Source organism: Ctenopharyngodon idella, chromosome 6, assembly GCF_019924925.1.
Source record: "Ctenopharyngodon idella isolate HZGC_01 chromosome 6, HZGC01, whole genome shotgun sequence".
NCBI lineage: Eukaryota > Metazoa > Chordata > Actinopteri > Cypriniformes > Xenocyprididae > Ctenopharyngodon > Ctenopharyngodon idella.
This window is the reverse complement of record NC_067225.1, coordinates 2,360,189-2,381,790: the sequence shown is the minus strand read 5'-3', so window position 1 is coordinate 2,381,790 and position 21,602 is coordinate 2,360,189. Positions and strand designations below refer to the sequence as shown.

The following is a 21,602-nucleotide window of genomic DNA, read 5'->3' as shown; positions in this document are numbered from 1 at the left end:
TTACTAAAACTTAAACAAAAAAAAAAAAAAACAAAAAAAAAAATCTAATTCAAAAAATTAATAAAACTGTAAGAGTATCTCAATGATACTAAAAGAACACTGGTTTGAGGCAAAAATTCTTCCTTACATGAGATGCATTTCATACTGACTACAACTGTATGTGACAAACCCATCAGAAAGGCAGCAAACCTCAACAGAAGAAACACGACTGAAAGCAGGACACCAAATGATGCTTGTGATATTTATTATACATGACAGAAAATATTTGGTCATTACATAAAAAAACCCAAAAAAAAACAAAAAAAACAAAACAAAAAAACAACAGGACTTTCTGGTGGAGACTAAAATCATACCTAAGACCTCCAGCGTCTTGAGCCTGAACTTCAATGTCATTTCACATGAACCGAACGGATGTTCAGCTGACATAGCAACCTGAGAGGCTTCTAGATTCATTGTGGTCGTCGGATGGACGCGAGAGGATAAACAAATATTAAAACTGCACTTGACGAATGGGAGACGCGCACACACACAGATCCACCTGTACGGACACACACCACATTTCTGCATAAATCAAATATCTATCTATCTATCCAACAGCACGAGAGGCGAACGTTATGCAAACATGCATAAAAACACTGAGAGCTTCTCTTCTGAAGACACACGTACTTCACCTCAGAGTTTCAGCTGCTGCCATTTAGAAAGGCTTCCAAAAACATTCTCAACTGAAAGGAGAGATGTCAGGACCAAAGAGAGCCACCCTTAAAAGAAACGGAAAACAGGATGTGCCATCGAACATCAACAAATCAATGTGTTCAACAGGCATGATACAGAACACTTGAGCGTCAGACGTTAGCTTCTCGAGACGAAAGCATGCATGACGCGCACAAAGACACAGTTACACAAATCAACCTCATCGTGACCGAAGCACCACGTTGGCGTCTCTCACTCTTATAGTGCCACGGCTGATACAAACCATTGTAAAAGCCCGGCTCAGGCCACAGAGCCTCCAGAGAGCCGGCGTCTCAAATCACGAAGTGCATCTGCAGAGAGCGAAGACACAAACTCAAGGTTCACGAAAACAACCTTGGCATTTCCAGAGGAGCAGGTGATTAACATCATCTGATTAGCACGATTTTGCCAAAACACATAAAAGAGGAAACTGCAGCTACTCATCATAAACAAGGGCTTATGCACAATGTGCATATAACTTTCAAAGCAACTTCTGGACCAAAATTAACATCCATACAAAGACAAATGGCAGGATATGAGGGTGCTGCTCTTTGGTCTGCTGTAATTCATCTGGACGCCAGTGAAACCGTAAGATGAGTGTGAATATCCTCCGATAAGCAGCTGAGGCGGTTTAAACTAAACATTCCTTTAAGAATTTCAATAAATACGGACTTCATTCACAATATGAACTTAAGCTATTCGGCTTCCGTAAGTCATGTGACGAGGGCGGCTTTAACTAACGAATGCGTTAAAAGAGAGGAAGGCCCTTCAATAACAGGCTCCTGCTCTGAAACGGACTTAACAAAAAGTGTTCTGAAAAGAATCAAGTGAATTCCACCTTCCATTTCATTCGACGGAGCCCATGTGCTTCAAACAACACAAATAACGTCTCAAAACAAAGGCACAACTGCACATCTCAGCAGAAGCACACAGAGGACAGATTCACCGTAATGAAGGAACAAAAGCATCATGATTTCACAGTTCCAATCAGCTGCTGTCTGCACATTTCAGGCTCAACCTAGCCATTGATAACTAGCAAGTGTAGTAAAGAAAAAAACAATCCCATAGGCAGGAGCAGCGCTGGTTGGTTTGGTGCTCATACTGAGAGAAACACGAATGAAGAACATGATCTCCTGCAGTCTGGAGCCAAATCAAAGTTTTGAAAACAGAAATTCACCACACAGAATGTCTGTTTCCTCTTACAGAATAACATCTGTCTCACATGATGTTTCTGTACAGACACACATACACAGTCAGAGGGAAGGACACACAGAGCGTCTCATTGCCGCTAACATGAACTCACGCTCATCATGACAACAGAGGTCATGTTATCTCGGACTCATGTAGCTTTAGACTGACAGGGTAGAGGTGAAGGAGAAGTTAGCCGCAAGTTTAACCTTGTTACGTGCCGTCCGGCGGCCAGGGCTGTCCATAATGCATGCTTTCGAGGGCTCTGCTGGTTCAGTCGCTCCGGTTTCAGAAGCCGAAGCTGTGAGGTGACTGTTGACTGGCCGAGGCTGCCGATCATGAACCGGCTCTCGTTCAGACGGACCGTGCGGATGTGGCTCGAAGTGGATCAGATCTCCAGGCTGCAGCTGCACGGGGTCGGGCCGCAGCTGAGGAGATGGCAAGCAAGACGGCACAGGAGCGCACAAGAGATCCACGGGAGATCCCGAACCCAGACAGAGCAGCTCCATCTCTCCTGATGGACAGAGACACAGAATCATCAACTCACATGTATGACCGAAGCGCAGGTTAATGGACGCATGTTTGTCAGGGTCTTTACCGCTGGCGGGGCTGTCGGCGGCTCGGGGCTCTTCATCGGCATGAGGCCCATCCACAGTGACCACAGGACTGCCTCGAGCTAGAGAGACAAAAACACACATTCAGCTTGATTTTTAAAGGATTAGTTCAATTCAGAATTAAAATTTCCTGATAATTTACTCACCCCCATATCATCCAAGATGTTCACATCTTTCTTTCTTCAGTCGAAAAGGAATTAAGGTTTTTGAGGAAAACATTCCAGGATTTTTCCTCCATATAGTGGACTTCACTAGGGTACACCGGGAGGAAGGTTCAAATTGCAGTTTCAGTGCAGCTTCAAAGCACTCTACACAATCCCAGACAAGGAATAAGGGTCCTTATCTAACGAAATGATCGGTCATTTTATATTTAAAAAAAAAATAAAATAAAATAAAATTAATAATAATAATAATATATATATATATATATATATATATATATATATTTTATTTTTATTTTTTTTTAACCACAAATGCTCGTTTCACACTAGCTCTGCAATGGGCCATGCATTAAGTAATCACATTGGAAAGGTCACGCGTGACGTAGGTGGAAGTACTGTGGTGGGGTGGAAAAACTCATCTTATTTTCTTCTCCTCCTCCCCCCCTGCATGACCTTTCCAACGTGATTATGTAATGCGTGGTACATCGCAGAGCTAGTGCAAGATGAGCATTTGCGGATATATATATATTTTTTTATAAAATGACTGGTTGTTTCGCTAGGCAAGACCCTTATTCCTCGGCTAGAATCATGTAGAACCCTTTGAAGCTGCACTGAAACTACAATTTGGACCTTCAACCCGTTGGTTGCCATTGAAGTCCACTATATAGAAAAATCCTGGAATGTTTTCCTCAAAAACATTAATTTCTTTTCGATTGAAGAAAGACAGACATGAACATCTTGGATGACATGGGGGTGAGTAAATTATCAGGAAATTTTAATGCACAATGTTGAGGGAAAAAAAACCCCACCCGACATTCAAATGCTATCCCACTTATTGGTCATTTACCAGTATTAAGTTAAAGCCGTCATTGATGTTTGCAGTGCAATATTTGAACGGAAGGGTAAAAATGATGGTTATTTTCATTAGTTATGGCTCGTTAGATCTAGCATTCTGCCCACTTTAAATCAGACAAAGAGATAAAGCAGTGAGTTAAGATTACATTTATTTGAATTAATTATCGAGAGAAAGATGATGACAATGATAATTTTTGGCTGAACCATTACTATTAAAACAATTATGGTAATTCTGCTACAGGAAGAGGAAAGAGATGCTTTGAGCTCTTTCACTGAGCCCAGGCATCACATTTGTATTGCGCATTTTTTTTTTTAGTAATAATTATTTGGTCAACTGATGCAGAATGATGCAACACAAACAGTCAAAGACGCCCATCTGGCATGAGTATAAACAAACCGTTCATAAAAATAATCCATATGAATTGAGTGATTTGGTCCAAATTTTCTGAAGAGACTTGATCGCTTTAAATGATGAACAGATTTAATGTAGGCTTTTACTTGCATATAAACATTGATCAGCGAAGATAAACAGAAGCTCAACCTAACCTGAATGACTCACAAGAACAAACCTCTTCCAGAAGCTCAAACGTGCTGCGCAACACACAAGAATGAACATCATTGGTTACGCAGCACGTTTGAGCTTCTGAGAGTTTGGAACGACATGAGGGTGAGTAATTAATGACAGAATTTTGGGGTGAACTATCCCTTTAACGTCTTCTGTTCTGACAAACATGAACACATGATTCAAAAAGCTACATCAGGGGCGTCAAACCGACATGGAGGGAAAAATAAAGGATTCAGATACCTCTCATATCATTTTTCAGGACTATGATCTTTTTGTGACCGTGACCTTTAATCCAGACAACCTGTTCAAAATACAGAAAAGAGAGATTTGGTTCATCCAGAGGCATTTGTGTGCGTCAAAGCAGACATTAAGAAGTGTGTTTAGGGAACCTGCGGTATGGCAGCCAGCAGCTCGTCCAGCGTCTTATAGCCGTAAGTCTGCGGCTGAAACTCTTGGCCAGTGTATTTGCTGAAAGCGCCACAGAACTCTGACAAGAAGATCTGGTTATAATGATAGGTGTGCAGCAACGCACGGACACTGCGGGCAAACTGGTAGAGTCTCGTCAACCTCACACGCTCCTCAGCGTCACCATCATCATCTTCATCTTCAGAGAGCTGGGGAGGAAGATAAAAATGTAACTAACAGACTAACATAACGTGCTACTACATTTCTCCATCACGGTAGGAAATGAAATGTGGTGGATGTTAACTGTGGCAAGATAATTGACTGGGCAGTTTAAACGGTGAAAGCATGCACACAACTATGTTAAAGAAGCAATTGACCCTTCACCAGGAGTTTGATTGACAGGTGATCTAACCAATCATAACGCCGAATCTGCCATTTTGTCCGACAAAGCAGTCAGGGGAGTTAGCAGATTAACGTACGTGGACTTGAATTTGAAAAATGGTGTGCACTGATGTCTTTCCGCAATTGAAACAACATTCCTTATGATGCTCATTCATGTTTATTTGATGCTATAAATGAACTAGTTGGAAGAGATGATCGGTTCACGAGCCGCCTGAACCCTTACAGTGATCTGTCAGGACCACAACACATTAAAGAGCCACAAAACAGTATATATTGTTTAAATTTCTTTGAAAATGACAACATTTGAAATTTGAGTCTTTGTTTCATATCAAAAGTAACTTGCTCTGTCTTGTCTGTCGACGCGCTGTCAGTGTCCTCTTTGCTCCGCAATGTATTTTTCACTGCGTGAGAACTGTGTGGCGTGAGATCGGCATGGCTTGTTGGACATAGCAACAGTAACTAAAGGGGGCGGGTCTTTGCGAACGGTCAATTATGACAAAGTAGTATGTCCCAAAGCTTGCCTACTCTTCTGCTAGACGCTCAAATGTATCTACACAAAAAGAGTACATAATTTTAGGGTTTAGTGTATGCAGGTGAGGACTAAATCTCTTGACCCGTGCCGTAGTGGCGCTCATACCTGCAGCAGGTACGGCAGACTCTTGAGGAGCTCAGTGAGAGAGATAAAGCCATACTCGCAGGGGTTGAGCGGCGTGGAGTAGGCGAGCTCATACTGCTTCCTCAGCTCTTCCACTCCGAGATGATCACGATCCTCAGGAAGGGACATCATCAGTGCCAGCAGCTGAGATGTCAAGGCACGCAGGGACTTCCTGTTAATCAGCTGTACCTCCTTCTCTTTGGGAGCATCTACCACCTAGAGAGAAAGACAGAAAGAGATCATTTTCAAGAACTGTTAGTCATCAGTGCTGCTGCATCCTCTACAGTTTTCTAAGAGGACATTAGGTTTCAGAGCAGCTCATCTGGTGATATACTCCAAGCGGTATCAAAGCATGAACTGGTGTGATGTCAGTTCGAACAAAATCAGACCAAAAAGAAGTTTGTTTCTGGAGTTCGAAACCAAAGAAAACTTCCTGGAAAAGTTTGTTCTGGCTGGTAAGCACCTTCGAATTGTCATTGCCCTGTGTGGTGATGATGTAATAGGTCGGTGTGGTTCTGAGGCTCCACCAGCTTTAGGCCAATTCACACTGAACCGTCAGTGCAGACCAACGGCAGCAGACATTTTGTTGGTTTTTACGGATCAGTGTGTTACTTTGTCAGCGTCTGTTGACGTTGGTTGGCACTTGTTTTTGCCGACTGAACATGTTGAATCAGCATTTGTTGGGTTGTCGAATGTCTCAGAAGTAAAAATACTGTAATCTGGTGATTTTCCGTGTTGGTTGACATCTGTTGGTGCAGTGTGAATTGGCCTGTTGACATGGAAATCATCTCAAGTTCATTTCGTCAAGGTCAGAAAGCATGAACACACTGGAGAGCAGCTTTATAGCAGAAACTGAAGATAATATTCTAATTGAAAGAGACACTGATACTTTTTTTTTTTTAAATGTTTAATACTATAAAGATATCTATTGTATAAAGTGCTAAATGAATGTGACTAGAGAGCTGAACTGCAGAACTGGTGCAAACATATCCACAGATCAAATGCTTTCTTAACCGTTTTCTCACCACTGTCATTTTTGCTGCGTTTATTTTGTTATGGAGAGGAAAGCACACAGCACATATTTACATACTCATCTAAACGTCACTCATCAGTGTGGGCAGCGTTGGGATGTTTGCTAACAGTATAGCACTGAAAATGTATTACAAACTTCTTTACTTCTAAGCAAAGAACTTCACCGTGAATATATCGAGGCCTTGCCATTCTACCTTCACAACATGGCAAAGTTTGTTGAGCAGGGCGGGCAGCGTGCTGGCGTCATAGTCCTGCAGACGGAGGCTGTAGCCAAACGTCTTGCTGTATTCGCCCAGCAGCTGACTGACAGGAAGTCCTGAGTCTCTCTGGGCCCGAAGGAGCTTCACCAGCTGAGCCGCTAATGCTTTCACACGCTCCACCTCCGTCAGTGCCAGGAGCCGCTCCTCTCCACACTCCAACACCTGAGAGAGAAAGAGAGAGAAACAAAGCACATCAAAGACTCCTGCCTACTGTTCTAGAACCTTCACATCTGCGGGCGTGTACCGACCAGAAGAACGTCTGGAATGGCCTCGAAAAGCTCCATGAGTTTTGTGAAGCCGTAGTAGGAGAGTTTGCACTGGCGTCCGAAGTGGTGGTGATACGTGGGGATGAACTTGCTAAAGGGCATCCGGAAATGAGGCTGATGTCTCAGAAGGTCTACAACCTCCTTCCCAAACTGTCGTGTGCGTTCCACTTCCTCTGCCGTCCGTTCTGAAGGGAAACCAGATGAAAGCACTACATTTACATGCACCTCAAAATACAATTATAATGAGATTTAGGTAATATTGTGATTAAATTTTACCTCATGTAAACAATACTTTGATCAAATTGATGAGATTAAGCTCATAATCGTAGTGTATTCACCGCAATATCATTGCGCCTGCTGCATCCATGGTACGGCAGCAAAGTTCCTTGATTATTACGCCGGAATGAGAGTACAGTTCCTAGCCATATCGGCCTAGAAAAATCGCAACTTTTCATTTTCCGTCGGTCTTAGTACCGTTAAAAGGCCAACTTGATGGAAACAGCCTTGAGACAGCAAATTTAACAAATATTTTTTTTTCCCCCCGCATATTTGCTTTATCGATAACAAAACATCACAAAAACTGGATGGAAACTTGGCTTATATTATGATGCGAAAAAAAAAAAAAAAAAAAAAAAGAGCCAAAGTTTCATCCCCGATTGAAGAAACTTCCATTTTTCTTACAGATATTTTGGGCCTATTTCCCAGGAAGTAACGATTTTGACCTTTTGAACACGTGATAGAAACGGTGCTTTATTCGCAAAAGTTTTATGCAATATTCCAATTCTGACTTTGGAATATTGGAAACATAGCTACTGTAATTTTGCAGTGTTGCGTCATGCCTGGTTAAGCCATGGTGTCAGGGATTCATGCATTTGCAGCAGTGTTTCACCTCTTTTGGGAACAGAGATGAGTGTGTCACAGTCCTGCTGAGTGACTGTGATGGTCGTGTCTGGAATCTCGGCCAACAGGTCCATCAGATCACACATCCCATAATCCACCACCTGCCAGTTCCTGGAGAAACACCTGACATACACACAGATCAGGAGGAAGAGGTTACACCTAATGCTTCAGAAGCAGAGAGAGAGACGGCCGTACTGAGATTCTCACCAGTGATACGCCTGTGCGAAGTCCCTGATCACCACCTGTTTACTGGCCTGAAACTTCAGCAGCTTCAGCAGGTCTTGAGTGAAGCGTTTGATCTGAGCACGATGAGTCAACGTCAACAAACGCTTGGAGCCTAAACCCAGGATCTACACACACAAAAGAATTAAAGTGACCATGAAATCAAAATGGACAATTCTTTAAGAATTCTAAGTGCAAATAGCAATAGATGCTGTTGAAGGGGGGTGGATTCTGGAAACCCCTGCCACTTAAATATATATCTTTTAAGTTATTAATCAACATTTAGCTTTCTGTTAAATTATTTGAATGACTTCTTCAACGTATGCTGAAGCATTTATTTTCCTTTTCAAACAAATATTTTCTGTACCTCTCACTGAGAGAAAAGAACATGTTATCAGTATGTTTTGGGAACGTTTCCTGCTCAGAGCAGAGCTCAGATCAACTTCAACCTTAAAGAAGCTGTGAATCATTTGTATCTGTGTATGTGCGCTAAGTGTTCTGTGCAGGTCCTTTGTACTGGTGGACAAATGGCACTCTGCTGGAGAACAGACAGACACCATGTCATGACCCCAAAGGACATCCAGTACCTAAATCCATAGTCCCCTCTTCAGCATCCTGACGAATGGAAATATGCTTCTGACTATCTCTCCATGTGTAGAAGATTACCAAATTTGTCTATTTTTCTTAGCCAATCAGAATCATTCAACCTGAAGTAATGATGTAGTTAGTTGACTCTGTTAGGGTATAATTGTTGTGGAAATGTGAATGTACACAGAGCAGCCTACAAACTCTGTGTGAGACTTGAAGCTGGCTTCTGCTGATGAAACTGCGAACTATTCTACTCTGACTCTGGGTCTTCATTCATCATATCTGGTCTTTTGGGTCTTTAACTGTAAAATTCCCCTACACTGTTTACACCAAGTGAAAATAGCATATTTTCTGAGCGATAGATGCCATTTACACCAAGTGAAAATAGCAATATATTCTATTTACGCTAAGTGACAATAGCAGCATTTTCTTAGAATCTATCGCTATTTACACCATGTAAAAGTATCAGTTCTTTGCAATAAGAGTAAATAGTAATTGGATGCTATCTAAAATATATATTGGCAAACTATTTGCACCTCAGTATTTTTGTACATTAACAGGATGCAATAATAGAGTGTAAATGACTATATTTATTAAAAATTATTAAATGGATGCTGCCTTATTGGGAGAATAAAAACCCTCCCTACACCTTCCCCTAACCCTACCCAATAAACATTTAATAGGCTGCGCCACTGAAGACGTTGAATTCTGTGTGTCTTTGGCCCAACCAGACATTGGTGGGCGGAGCTAGTGTAAACAGCATTTGCCAACATGGGACGTATATTTGCACTTAGTGTAAACAGAAACTCCGTTATTATAAATGACTCATCCGTGTACATCATTTTTTTTTAAATTCACATGGCTCGTAATCTTTAATCAAAGTAACTTCCCTTCCCTTTTACAGTGACATCTCTTCTCTGATGATGTGTTTACTGGCGTGAGGGCGGGGCAACCTGTCACTCACATGAGATCCACCAATAGCAAACTACAACCATCCAATCAATTCCCCATGGCCAAAATAAAGCACCACCCTACATTTGTTCTTGTTCCAGAAGCGTTTCACTGGGATACAAGTCACAATAGGGAAGAAAATATGAGCACAACTTCAGTTTCACGCGGGAAGCATGGAGAACGTCAAATTGTGAATTGAATGAAAATCTGAGCTTGTGTTCACAGGTGCATCCAGACCTGCAGCACATGAGGAACAGCCTCCAGCAGCTCCAGCAGTTTGGAGTACCCGTAGTCAGACACACGGCACTGCTTGGCAAAATGGTGGTGATACGCTGGAATGAACTTTGTGATGGGCATCAAACAGGATGGCTGGTTCTTCATGAGATCCACCATCTCTCGGCTGAACTGGATCAGCTGTGGGTTCCCAACTGGACTCTTACTGCGCTGCAGCCATGGATCTGAGCACAAACACCGAGAAACAAACATGGGCTTTCACTTTTGCACTTCATTAGCTCCAGATAAGCATGTGACTAATGCTACGACAAGATGAGCACTGTGCAATAAATTAGGATCGACCAGTTTGTGGATTGTCTGAACTAGTGGTTCTTGAAGTCACCATGAAATCAAAATTGACCACTTTTTTTATGCAATATTGCAGTGTTTATTATAAATTATTTATCTGTGCTCATCATTTTTTTAAATTCATGTGCCTCATAATCTTGAATCAAAATAACTTCCCCTTCCTCTTGCAGCGACATCTCTGGACGTAAACTCAACATCACTTGCACCTCATGTTTGAATGTTGTACTGGCTTTTATTCAGGTGCCACACACACACACACACACACACACACACACACACACACACACACACACACACCTGCATTGGGCGGTGGGGGTTTGTTGTGAATCCACTTGATGATTTTGAAGCCGTTCTGGGCCGTTACTATAGTGACTCCAGGGATGCAGGTGATGAGGTGCTCTAACGGGACGCTTCCCTCCAGCTTCCCCTCCTCTGCAACAGTTAAAGGACTGAACTCTGCTGCATAGCATTCTGGGAAACTGTACAGAAAGGAAACAGTCACACATACAATAGAGATTAGCAGACCTATTAAATAACAGCAAGAGTGTGTGTTACCTGAGCAGTGGTACAGTTCCCTCGTGACTCTGCAGTAAACTGTGGACATGTGCAGCCAGAACTTTCAGAGACACCATAACAAACGGGATCATGTAAGAATCTGGATCAAAGTCAGATTCACTGAAACCAGAAGACAAACAGTCATGTTCGTCACTGCTAAAATGACTAAAACTTGATGAATATGTGAGCACACGCCTGTCCACATTTACCTGAAGTCCTGCTGAGTGCAGTGCCGTTTGCAGACGGGCTCATGGTACTCCAGCTCCTCAAACAGAACCGGACTGGCTGTATTGGAGCTGTCGTGAGAGTGTGCAGATCCTAACGGACTCTGCCGTGCCTGAGTGCTGGACAGCAGACACACGAGCCGCCCGCCGCCCTGCTCACGCACACACACCACCTCCGGCAATCGGTACAAGTCACTCACCACCAGCTTATGACCAAACCTGCAGTACAGACACGGCGGTCAAGATACCACTCAAACACACGGGCATGTGGGTTAGTGTTGTCAAAAGTATCGACTTGGTACCAGATCTGCTGATAGACGCCTGCTTTCAAATGCTCCCATGTGTATCTGTGTAAGCGCTTGGTTAAAGATGTCTATTTACAACATGTTTTTGAAGTGTTGATCATTGTAGCCTATCACAGACATATCTGTTGAGCACGTGAACAACGGCCAATCAGAGGCGTTTACGAACCCGCTCAACAGACCTCAAAATGCTAGAGGGGGAAATGCTGGTGGTGTCACATTTTTAAAATTTCAGTACCGACTTGGTACCGAAGTCAGTACTTTTGACAACACTAATGTGTGTCCAACTTTGTGCGTCACTCACTTCCTCTCGTAGGTCTCAGTGAACTTGTAGAGAGGCAGGCAGTTGGCTGGTGCGTCCTGCAGGATGCTGCTGATCTCAGAGCTGAGAAACAAACACAATCACATCTACAACAGGAAGAGACTGAGCACTGAGGCTAGACATGTGCCAATATATGGTAATAATATGATACATCACAATATTGAACATCCACTGAATTGTTATTGTGGACTTAAATGTGACTAATTCTTTATTATGAATTATTTCGATTTATAGAATGCATTTTTAAAATACTTTTCCATTAACCAGTTAAAATTTCCAACACTGCGTCAAAGAGGCATGTGCACTCTGATGTAAACAACCCAAAAACGGATGAGAAGCATGTTTTGTATTCGCTACGGTGTATGCATCATAGCACCAAATACTTTAAAAGGCTATTTTCAAACATTTGTTTACATTTTTAAACATTATTCTGGACTAAAAAAAAAAAAAAAAAAAAAAGCCCTAGATAGTGACAACTGTGTTTTTTTTTTTTTATATATAGTTCTTTTGAACTTTAATCTGTTTGAAACATTTGTTTACATTCTTTTTGTTTTAAGAAAAAAGTTACTAAAAAGGACCTATTATGCCCTTTTTCAAAATCTTGATTTTGTTTTTGGGCTCTACTAGAACAGGTTTTCATGCTTGAAACATTCATTATTTTCCCCATATTTGACTTTGTTGCAGCTCCTCTCTTCCCAGTCTGTCAGGAACGCTCTGTTTAATTTCTGTCTCTATGAAGCCCCTTCTTCTGAAAAGCACAGTATGCTCTGACAGTGAGTTGTAATTGGTCAAGCACTCTGAACGTGTTTGGGAAATGTGCCGCCCCTTACCATAACCTCTACTAACTCAACCAGGCCCCGCCCCTTCATTCTGCGTTTGCCTTGGGCAGGAATTATTTAAATGAGGATATTGTGACGTGTTCATTCCCAGAAGAAAACTCATACACATACACAAGCACACACACATATACAGTGTTAGGACCTGTTAGGAGGACAACACTTAATTCATTGCAGTGATAATACCATATACTAGGGCTGGGACAATATATCAATGCATTATGATTCGTGGATCTTTCTGAGCTTAGTTTTTAAACAGCAGATGGCGCTCTAGGCTAGTTCTTAATGCTTTTATTACGTGAGATCAATGTAAACAGCCCACTGCAAACACCCTTGTAATTCTCTCCAACCTTTTCGAATTTTATGAATGATTATTTTATAGAAGGTTCAAGTGGTATGTAAGGAATTGGAAGGAAGCAGAGTACGGCTGTTTCTAAACACGCAGGGCCATCTGCTTTTTAAAACTAAGCTCAGAATTGATTCGAGAGAGAATTGCGATACATACAGAAAATATCAGAATCGATCCAGAATAATTGCTCGATTAGTGATACATTGATGATTCAGCTTCAGCAATTATTGTGATATGAAAACTTGATACGGTCGATCACATCATGCCTACCTTAGGCAGGCGAGAGATTTGTTACTGGCTCCAGTGACGAGTGACACGTGAATCCTCTTGCTGCCGATTTTATAACGATGCAGCAGACTGACGGCACCGATGGCCTGCTGGAGTGAACTCATGTGCACCCGTGCCTTCAGCTGATAGTCAGTATGAGGACTCAGATCAACGCTCTTCACCTACACACACAAACACATGTCATTATGAAGCTCGCTTTCAACAAGCTCTGGTATTGAATTTCTGTGAGACGCAACTCACTCTGCCGTGTTTAGCAAAAGCGTCTCGCAGTATTTGCTGCAGGTCCTTGCGTGACATTCTGTAGTCCAGATTAGTGACCTGAACATCGGCTCCATCAGAGAAGGGCTCGGATAGGCCGTCGGTGCAGCTGCTGGGGGACGGAGCGCTCAGCGGAGATGAACGGTTTGACAGGCAGGGGGACGCACTCCTGAAGAGATCAGAGACCAACCGACACATGACGAGAACTTAAGAGAGTTTTATGAAGCCTTTGATGACATTGCAATTCGCTTACCGTGATGACCATGAACTCTGAGAGAGTATCACAGGACTGAAGCTCCGCTGTAAACTTAGTTTACTGAATGCTGAAGGAGTGCTAATCTGAAACGGCTGCCCAGGAGAGTCTCGCCTTCACACACACACACAAAATCATTACCTTCACAATCTTGGGAACACATGATGAACACTACTTGTGATGTGATTTCTGTGTGTATGTGTGAATAATAAAATTATATATATATATATATATTATATATTATATATATATATATATATATATATATATATATATACACACACACACTATTATATTATATTATATTATATTATATATGTGTGTGTGTGTTACCTCCGGCTGCGCTGTTGTGGCTGCTCCACAGGTTTTCCGGCTGCAGGCAGGAGGGTGTGACTCTGGGGCGAGGCACTCACAGGTCGGGTCGCACTGCACACAGCCTGCAGCAAACAAATACAGGCACACAGTGCTAATTCACAACACACATAATCACACAGCCGATTCCCAATGAGGCGAAAGACAGGAATGTGACGGGGAGGACAGATGAAGACAGAGGAAGATGGAGTCTCAGCAGCGGCACGTAAAAGCATCCCTGGGCGCAGCCACACATCACAGAGAGCAGCGGGACACGAGCAGCGCAAGCAGGGTCAAGCGGCAGCACACAGGCACAATGAGAATGGCATGAGAAGAGGAAGCGTGCGATTGGAGGATGATGGGGAGGAGGCGGGCAGAGGCGGGTACACAGCTGACCTGGGGGAGGGGTTTCATCACAGGGCTGCATGAGGAGGCGTGGCCTGCTTTCCTGGGGGTATATGGGCGCTCGGTGGCATGGCTTCCCGCCTGGCACGACCGAGACGCCCGGCGCAGGCGACGGGGTGAGCGTGGCTTCTCTACGGGGAGGAAGACCGAAGAGGAGGCGGCTGGCAGCCGGCGCTCCTCTTCCTCCTCCGGGCCGTCGGGAGAGAAGGACACCACGATGCGGTGGCCTAGGACGTCTTCGTTCTCCATGCGCTTGCGGGCGCGCTCAGCTGCGCTGGCACTGGCGAACCGGAGCACGGCGCAGCCGCCGGATACGCCCAACACTTTCCCTCCACAGTTATTGGAGAGGCGCTGCAGCCGGTTCGCCACAGCTTTGGCGTCACGGTGCGTGGGAAGGTGGTGCACAAACAGAAGACTGAAACTGGGCTGAGGAGCAGAGACACAAACAGCACTCTGGGAGATCTGAGATGAAGCTGGAGTTCAGCTTCTGCCGCTGGGAGCTTTAATTAATGGGACTGTAACTCTATGAACCTCAGAGCATGGAGTCACACACTGAATGACTTTATGATCACATGATTAAAAAAGCAGCCTGACTAAGCAGCGTCTGTCTACAAACAGAAACACCAGCCAGCGGTTTTCTGCCTTCATCAAATCAGTGCTCAAATGCAGAACCAAATGCAGTCAGGAATACAGAGAAAGTGAGGTGTGGTGGCTGACCTGTGATTTGACGACCATCCCAGGCGGAAGGTCCGAGACGAACTCCTCAAAAGGGACGTGCAGGTGTGCATGTTGCAGCAGAGCAGATGAGGCCTGGCTCTTGTGTACCAGAAACACCTGGAAACCGTGACGATGCCTCAGGTCACTCAGCTCACTGGCGAAGTTTACATCCGCTGCAGGAAGGACAGATAGAAATTTAATTTCGCTTTTGTACATGAAGCTGCACGATTAATTGTTAAAAGATCAAAGTATCGATCCAAACACCCACGCAATCTTATTCCTAAATGACAATGATCTGTCTGTCTATTAAACCAGTACAATCACAGCAAACATTCAGATCTGCGTTGGTGGTGCTGCTGCTGACCCAGAGAGAGCAGTTGTCATGCATAGGTACAAAAACAGCTTTATAAAGTCTTTTCAACCACACAGTATCATTATTTCTGTTACAATAATTCAAATTTTCACAGAAGAACAGGGATAAAAATTTCATATATAAACACTGAGGTTTACGGTAGCGATCAAAACAATGTTAATGCTTCAAAAAAAAAAAAAATCATTTGTATCAATTACATCAATACAAAACCTCTAGTAAATTGTTTAGTTTTATTTTAATTTTGTTACTATTCAGAATTGTGGGAGAATCATGATCTTCATTTTTAACAAAAAAAAAAAAAAAAAAAAAAAAAAAATGTGATTCTCAATTTATCCAGAAATGTGCAGTTCAAGCCACATTCTAAAGCAACTTGTTTGTGTCTAAAACAATCAATGTTTTTCATGTCTAACTCTTTAACCCTCATTAGATGAGCCCCTTTTGCTGCTGTGTGTCTTCTATGTTAAACGCCTGTTCACATGTGAAGTGGGGGGAGGGAGGTGAGCTTGACAAAATAAAAAATAAAAAATAAATAAACAAATAAAATAAAAAAGCTCTTTTGATATTTTCAGTAATTTTGTCATTAACAATAATTAGTCTCACGCAACCAGACCTTAAGACTGATGGCAGAACAATAACAGACCGGCGTGCATCTAATAATATTAATTTAAGAACATTGTGTAAATTCACTGCAACAATGGAGCCAAACTTTACATTTTGAAAATCCAGTGTGTAGTTGATCCTGGTAAGCGCTTATTGTCACAGTTGTAAACATGACGGCATTCTTCTTTCACTAGAGGGTTTGGAGTCGCGGCATTTGTTTCCAGGCAGACCATTAAAGAACGCGGCACACGTCTCCTGGACATCCTTTAGAATTCAACCAACCAGATGACGACTTAGAAAATCCTGAAGTGTTTCCAGTTAAGTGTTTAATATGCATCAGATGTTCAGCCAACGGTCCGTGGGCAAGACATCTGAGGCTAAGACTAACGATAATTAGACTTTGTGCTGAGTATGTTATTGTGCTAGTACCTTGACAGGTTTAGGACTTTATGAATTTGTCATTGAATCACTAGCTATTTTTCCATCTAAAGTTGTGAATTTAACTTGTGCGCAAAAATGGAATATCGCAAAAACATTTGCGAATAAAGCATCGTTTTCATTCCAAGTGTTCAAGAGAACAAAATAGTCACTTCCTGTGAAATTGCCGCAAATTATCTGTAGTAAATAATGGAATAACGGAAGTTGCTGCAATCGGGAAAGAAACTGTGGCTCTTTTTTCCTCCATAATAAATGAGTTGCATCTCAGAGCAGCAGATGAAATGCAATAAACGCTGTTCTCTTGTATGTGTTTGGGAACACAGTAGTGTGAGATACTTCCGGGAGGGAATTGAACCAAATGATTCTGATGACAGACTTTGATTTAGGCATTTCAGAACCACCAGACCAACATTTGAGATGCTGTGATGTGATTGGTCTGCTGGATAGTCCAGTTACCCAATCACATCCTTTGCTGAGGCAAAGTCATGTGAGGTTTTTGTTGCACATTTAGGGATTTATTCAGATGCATTTCCATCGCAGTTTATGTGGATGTCTTCTCATCGGATATAAAAAAAAAAAAAATAAAATAAAAAAAAATCTGCGTCAATTGAGTGCTTACATATTTTTAGAATTTATTCACATCTTGGTGTTTTGCATTAAAAACAGCTACTGGCTCATCCGATTCATTCAAAAAAAAAATGCGCATTCATTCAGTAACAAAACACCGCTCTGTGTTGCTTGGAGACACAACAGCAAAGAATTGGTTTGGAACTATTTTCATTGGCAAAATAGAACAAAAATTGTGGCAATACTGTGTGTAAATTGTTACTCAACTTGTTTGTTGAACTGTTGTATAAAATCAATACCATATTTGGCAATCATGCTGATATTGGGGAAAAAACAGCAATCTTGCTTATGTGCTAATGTTTAACTATCATACGATATAAATATAACAGACAAAATCTCATACAGGGGCATTTTTTGCCCACGTAATTCAAGATATGGAACAAAAACGGCATTTTAATAAACTACATCAAGCACTGTATGCGTGGACTCGAGGTGTTTTTTTTTTTTGTCAGATCACACATCGTTAAAACAACAATTACGATAATATCATATACGTATCGAACACCCCTAGTATCACACTTCACTGTGTTTTCTCTGTCAGTTCAGTCTACTTTTGACACTATTCCACATTTATCGTTGGTGGTTCTGCTGTTCAGAAATAATAGTATACGTCCTATTATATCAAGCACTTTTATCTCAAGAGATAAATCAGATTTTTCATGATTTAAGCCCCTTAAATATTTTAAACACAGAGTTTTACGTTTGTGGACACGTACAGGAAACAACGATGACCGTTGCGGGTGCAGCATGTGTGTCTGCAAATCGCCGGAGACTCTGACGCAGTTTGTCATCGGCTGCATTTTTGGCTGTAGCGTTAATGTGGGCAACAGTCACCTGAACAGGAAGAAATCAAGCCATCAATAAACAAATGCACATAGATCAATCAAATGTCAATGAAACGCTCTGGATGAGCCGTGATGCTCATGCGCACCTGGCAGTTGTTGAGCTCCTGGATGACGGCTTTGTTCTCTTTGTTGATGTCACATACACAGATGAACTCTGCCTCGCGATGTCCCTGAAAGAAGCGCTCTCGGAGTCTCTGCACCACTGTAGCAGCAGAGCGCCCGCTGGGAACCGCGCAGTTCTCGATGTCCCAGAACACCCCGATGGGGGGCAGTGTTTCCTGCGCGCCGCTCTCTGAAGAACCTGCAGACACAGATTCAGTGAGCGACACTCGTCCGCTTTCTCCAGGGTTGCACCAGCCATCCGTACGTTTGTGCTACAAAGTCTACACTAGAGGCTTAGCTACTAACTACTAGCTAGTTTGTAGAACTGTACTTTATTCGGTTGCACTATTTGTTCTTAAGGCAGAATGTAAGCGAGTGTAAATGTAACAGGGCCTCTGCAGGTTTTATGACGGTACATGACTTTATCAAGACTTTAAGACCAAGTAATTTAGTAATCCAAGGAATAAATTGAAGGGAATGTCAATATGATCTCTAAATGTAAATGTCTAGGGAGAAACACAATGTATTAGCAACACTTCAGAGTTTGAAAATACAACTTCCAAGATATCCATTACTTTTTAATTCAGAAAAAAAGTAGCTTGAATACCTCTGCTCTCAACCAAAAGAATAGATTTAACTTTTACTGTTTCTTCTGATCACACTGCAAAAAAAATGAAGTTCTTCCTCCATATATTTGTCTTGTTTTCCAGTGCAATTGTCTAAAGATTCTTACCTCAAGATTTACTGGTGATACAAAACAACAAAATTTGATTGCTTCTTTGATTGCCGTTTCTTTAGATAAAAGCGTCTGCTAAATGATTAAATGTAATTTAAATGGAAAATATGAAGTCTTGTTTTCTGTGAAACTGAAAACAAAATGAAGTGAGTTTATGCTTAAAACAAGAACAAATCTGCCAATGGTGTCAGAAAAATCAACTTAATTCAAAGGGAAGTTTTCATAACTCATTGAGAGATTTTTGTTCTTGTTTATAGGAAAAACTTGCTTCATTTTGTTCAATTTTTCAAGACTTCATTTTACATTTGCATCTCAAGTAAGTGTATCAAAGATACACAAAGAACAGGACAAAAATACTGAGGAAGATATCAATTTTTTGCAATGAATGCAATATTTAATGCCATAACTTTATGAATTTAAGTCTTTCTGTTCTGATTTAAGACCTTTTTAAGGCCTTAAATTGTGTAAGAGTGAATTAAGACTTTTTAAGACACACAGAAATTCTGATGTAAGCATTATCATATATGTATAAAGAATTGAAGTCTGTTGGGTAAAATTGATGCAATTTAGTCTGTCCACTATTTTAATTCCAACCATTACTCCTGGTTGTAGGCTTCCAAAAATATTTTGTTTATATATAGTTACGTTTCAACTAAGTTTAATGGCGCAACAAAAAATATTTAGTAGTGGGCAAGTTGTAACTTAGTTCCTCTAGGTTTCCAAACTAGGTTATAACTTACGAAAAGGTGGTGCAACCAGCCTCAGCTCACTAACAACAGCACTAAGTAAAACAATGTGTGCTTGGTGTGTGTATAGACCATATTTCTGTGGGGTTTTGTTGAGGTGGACACCCAGCAGACTGTCAGACGAAACGCCCGTCACGCCGCAGCCATTGCACACAGGGACGGGTGGAGGAATGTTCGGCCAAACCTTCTCCGATTCGACATGTAAACTCTGAAAGCAGAAGAGACTGATGTCAGACTTCACTGCAGACTCCACACGAGTGCCGCTTTACCACATTCCTGCCTCGCCTTCTCTTTGTATTTTATTGAAGAATGAAGGATGTGCTCGAATCAATGGTGAGAGAGCGATCCACCAACCTTTCTCCAGCAGTCCTGCAAACAGTGAGCACCCTTCACACACAGCGGCGTATGCTCGACACTGAGGTGGAGTGAGTTAGAGCAGAGGTGAGAGGGTGAGGACGGATCACCGTGTGAAAAAGGGTGCGACTGCACCCGACGACAGTGACAGAGTTTACACAGAGAGGAACAGACGTGCAGCTGCCTCAGACTTGCACAGCAGGACGCATGGCAGTGGCTCGCCGCGGCAGAGGGCGTCCCGAAGCTTCCAGGGGTCTGCGGCGGCGCTCCAGGGCCACCATGAGTGAGTGCCGAGGGGTGAGGTGGGGTGCGATTGTGTGTCTGTGAGCGGGAGAGATACAGAGGAAAACCTCCACCGGTGGTGCCGCTGGCCTCGCTAGAACTCTGCTGCAGGCGGACGCTTGCTTCACAGCAGGAACACACGCTTACACTGAGGCCGCCCGGCTGTGTCTGCGGTGGGCCAAGACATGTGTGCGCCTGCGGGCCAGCGCTGTGGAGAGGAGGCGGCGGCACGTCTTTCAGCTCCAGGACTGGCTTACGGACCTCCATGGAATCGCTCTGGAGAAACACAGAAGCCTTGTGAACTTGACTAGAACAGAACTGGAAGATTAATACTCTCTTTGTGGCAAAATCATGTAAAAAATGAGGGCTTTACACAATGTGCTTGCAACTCGCGCTGACAGTTACAGGGCACTTTATTGCTGCATCATGATAGTTTCAAAACAAAAACATTAACAGCAGCGCGTATAAATCCTCATAAACATCTCACCTGTGAGTGCAAGCAGTCGGTGAGTTTGCAGAAGCGTCACAATAGCTGAACATCCCACCTGTCTGACATCATCACCACCTGCAAAAGAAACAACACACCTGACCTCTGATCAGTGTTGAACTACAGCAACTCAACAATCGCTAACTGACTAGAAAACATCAACAAAGCCAGTTTAAAGATCGAGAACAAACGCAACCGGCCGCCAATCAGTCAAATTAAAGCTAATGACGATCACATGAGACTGAGATTTTTAAACACGCTGCTAGTGTTCACGAGTTTTTGTGTTAGTGTTTGTTTTGTTTGCACACCAACCGTGCTCCGCTTCTGTCCTTGGCCTTCAATCGCTGTTTACAGTTTCGTGGAAACATTAGAAGACGCATATCTGACTAATAAAACTGACTGTTTGCATTTAATGAGGGATTTTCGATTAATTGCAGCTCACCATCTCGCGCTGGCCGCAGTCCCGCCAGCCGTTTCCCTGGTTACGACTTCCGACTGATCAGTGCCGTAAAGCCAACGCAGATGTCGTAAAACGAATGTCGCTTCCACGAGAAAGCGGAAATAGTTTGCAGTGTTTACTTCTAATGTTTATATCATTTGAATTAAAAAATATAAACATATCTATAAAGGCTACGTGCGAGTACTATGACAGATGATTTTATGATCCTTCCGTTCAGCACCATACAAACATTAAACAATTCTTTATCACTCGATTCAGCTGAAGTTACATCATTTATTAATGATTTAATGAGTCAATCTATTGTGGAAATGTAAAAT

The 21,602-nt window shown here is 42.4% G+C and overlaps 1 protein-coding gene across 7 annotated transcripts; it reads right to left on the bottom strand.

Annotated features, from left to right (window-relative positions):
* Positions 1-222: 222 nt before the first annotated feature.
* LOC127514824 (meiosis regulator and mRNA stability factor 1) lies at positions 223-21,356 on the bottom strand. Of its 7 annotated transcripts, none has more exons than XM_051898036.1 (26): positions 21,268-21,356; positions 20,826-20,903; positions 20,057-20,614; positions 19,775-19,910; positions 18,205-18,419; positions 17,990-18,107; positions 15,236-15,408; positions 14,510-14,944; positions 14,096-14,199; positions 13,763-13,876; positions 13,492-13,678; positions 13,234-13,412; positions 11,761-11,841; positions 11,140-11,373; positions 10,931-11,050; positions 10,673-10,854; positions 10,031-10,251; positions 8,240-8,382; positions 8,022-8,155; positions 7,115-7,317; positions 6,771-7,028; positions 5,557-5,790; positions 4,502-4,726; positions 4,353-4,413; positions 2,516-2,593; positions 223-2,431 (listed from the first exon to the last, which is right to left on the bottom strand). In XM_051898036.1, exons 3-26 carry the CDS (start codon positions 20,603-20,605, stop codon positions 2,079-2,081), a joined length of 4,737 nt encoding a protein of 1,578 aa, XP_051753996.1. In that variant the 5' UTR covers positions 20,606-20,614; positions 20,826-20,903; positions 21,268-21,356; the 3' UTR covers positions 223-2,078. The 7 variants fall into 7 exon arrangements, with proteins under 7 accessions (XP_051753996.1, XP_051754000.1, XP_051753997.1 ...); XM_051898040.1 differs by having other exon boundaries at positions 6,801-7,028; positions 21,268-21,355; XM_051898037.1 differs by having other exon boundaries at positions 21,138-21,328.
* Positions 21,357-21,602: the final 246 nt, after the last annotated feature.

Coding starts and splice junctions, on each gene's coding strand:
- LOC127514824 (XM_051898036.1), bottom strand. CDS start 20,605: ATGGAGGTCCGTAAGCCAGTCCTGGAGCTGAAAGACGTGCCGCCGCCT. Junction 18,420..19,774: donor CAAAACCCCACAGAAATATG/GTCTATACACAC, acceptor CTGTGTCTGCAG/GTTCTTCAGAGAGCGGCGCG. Junction 8,383..10,030: donor CTGTTCCTCATGTGCTGCAG/GTCTGGATGCAC, acceptor TTGTGTGTGTAG/ATCCTGGGTTTAGGCTCCAA.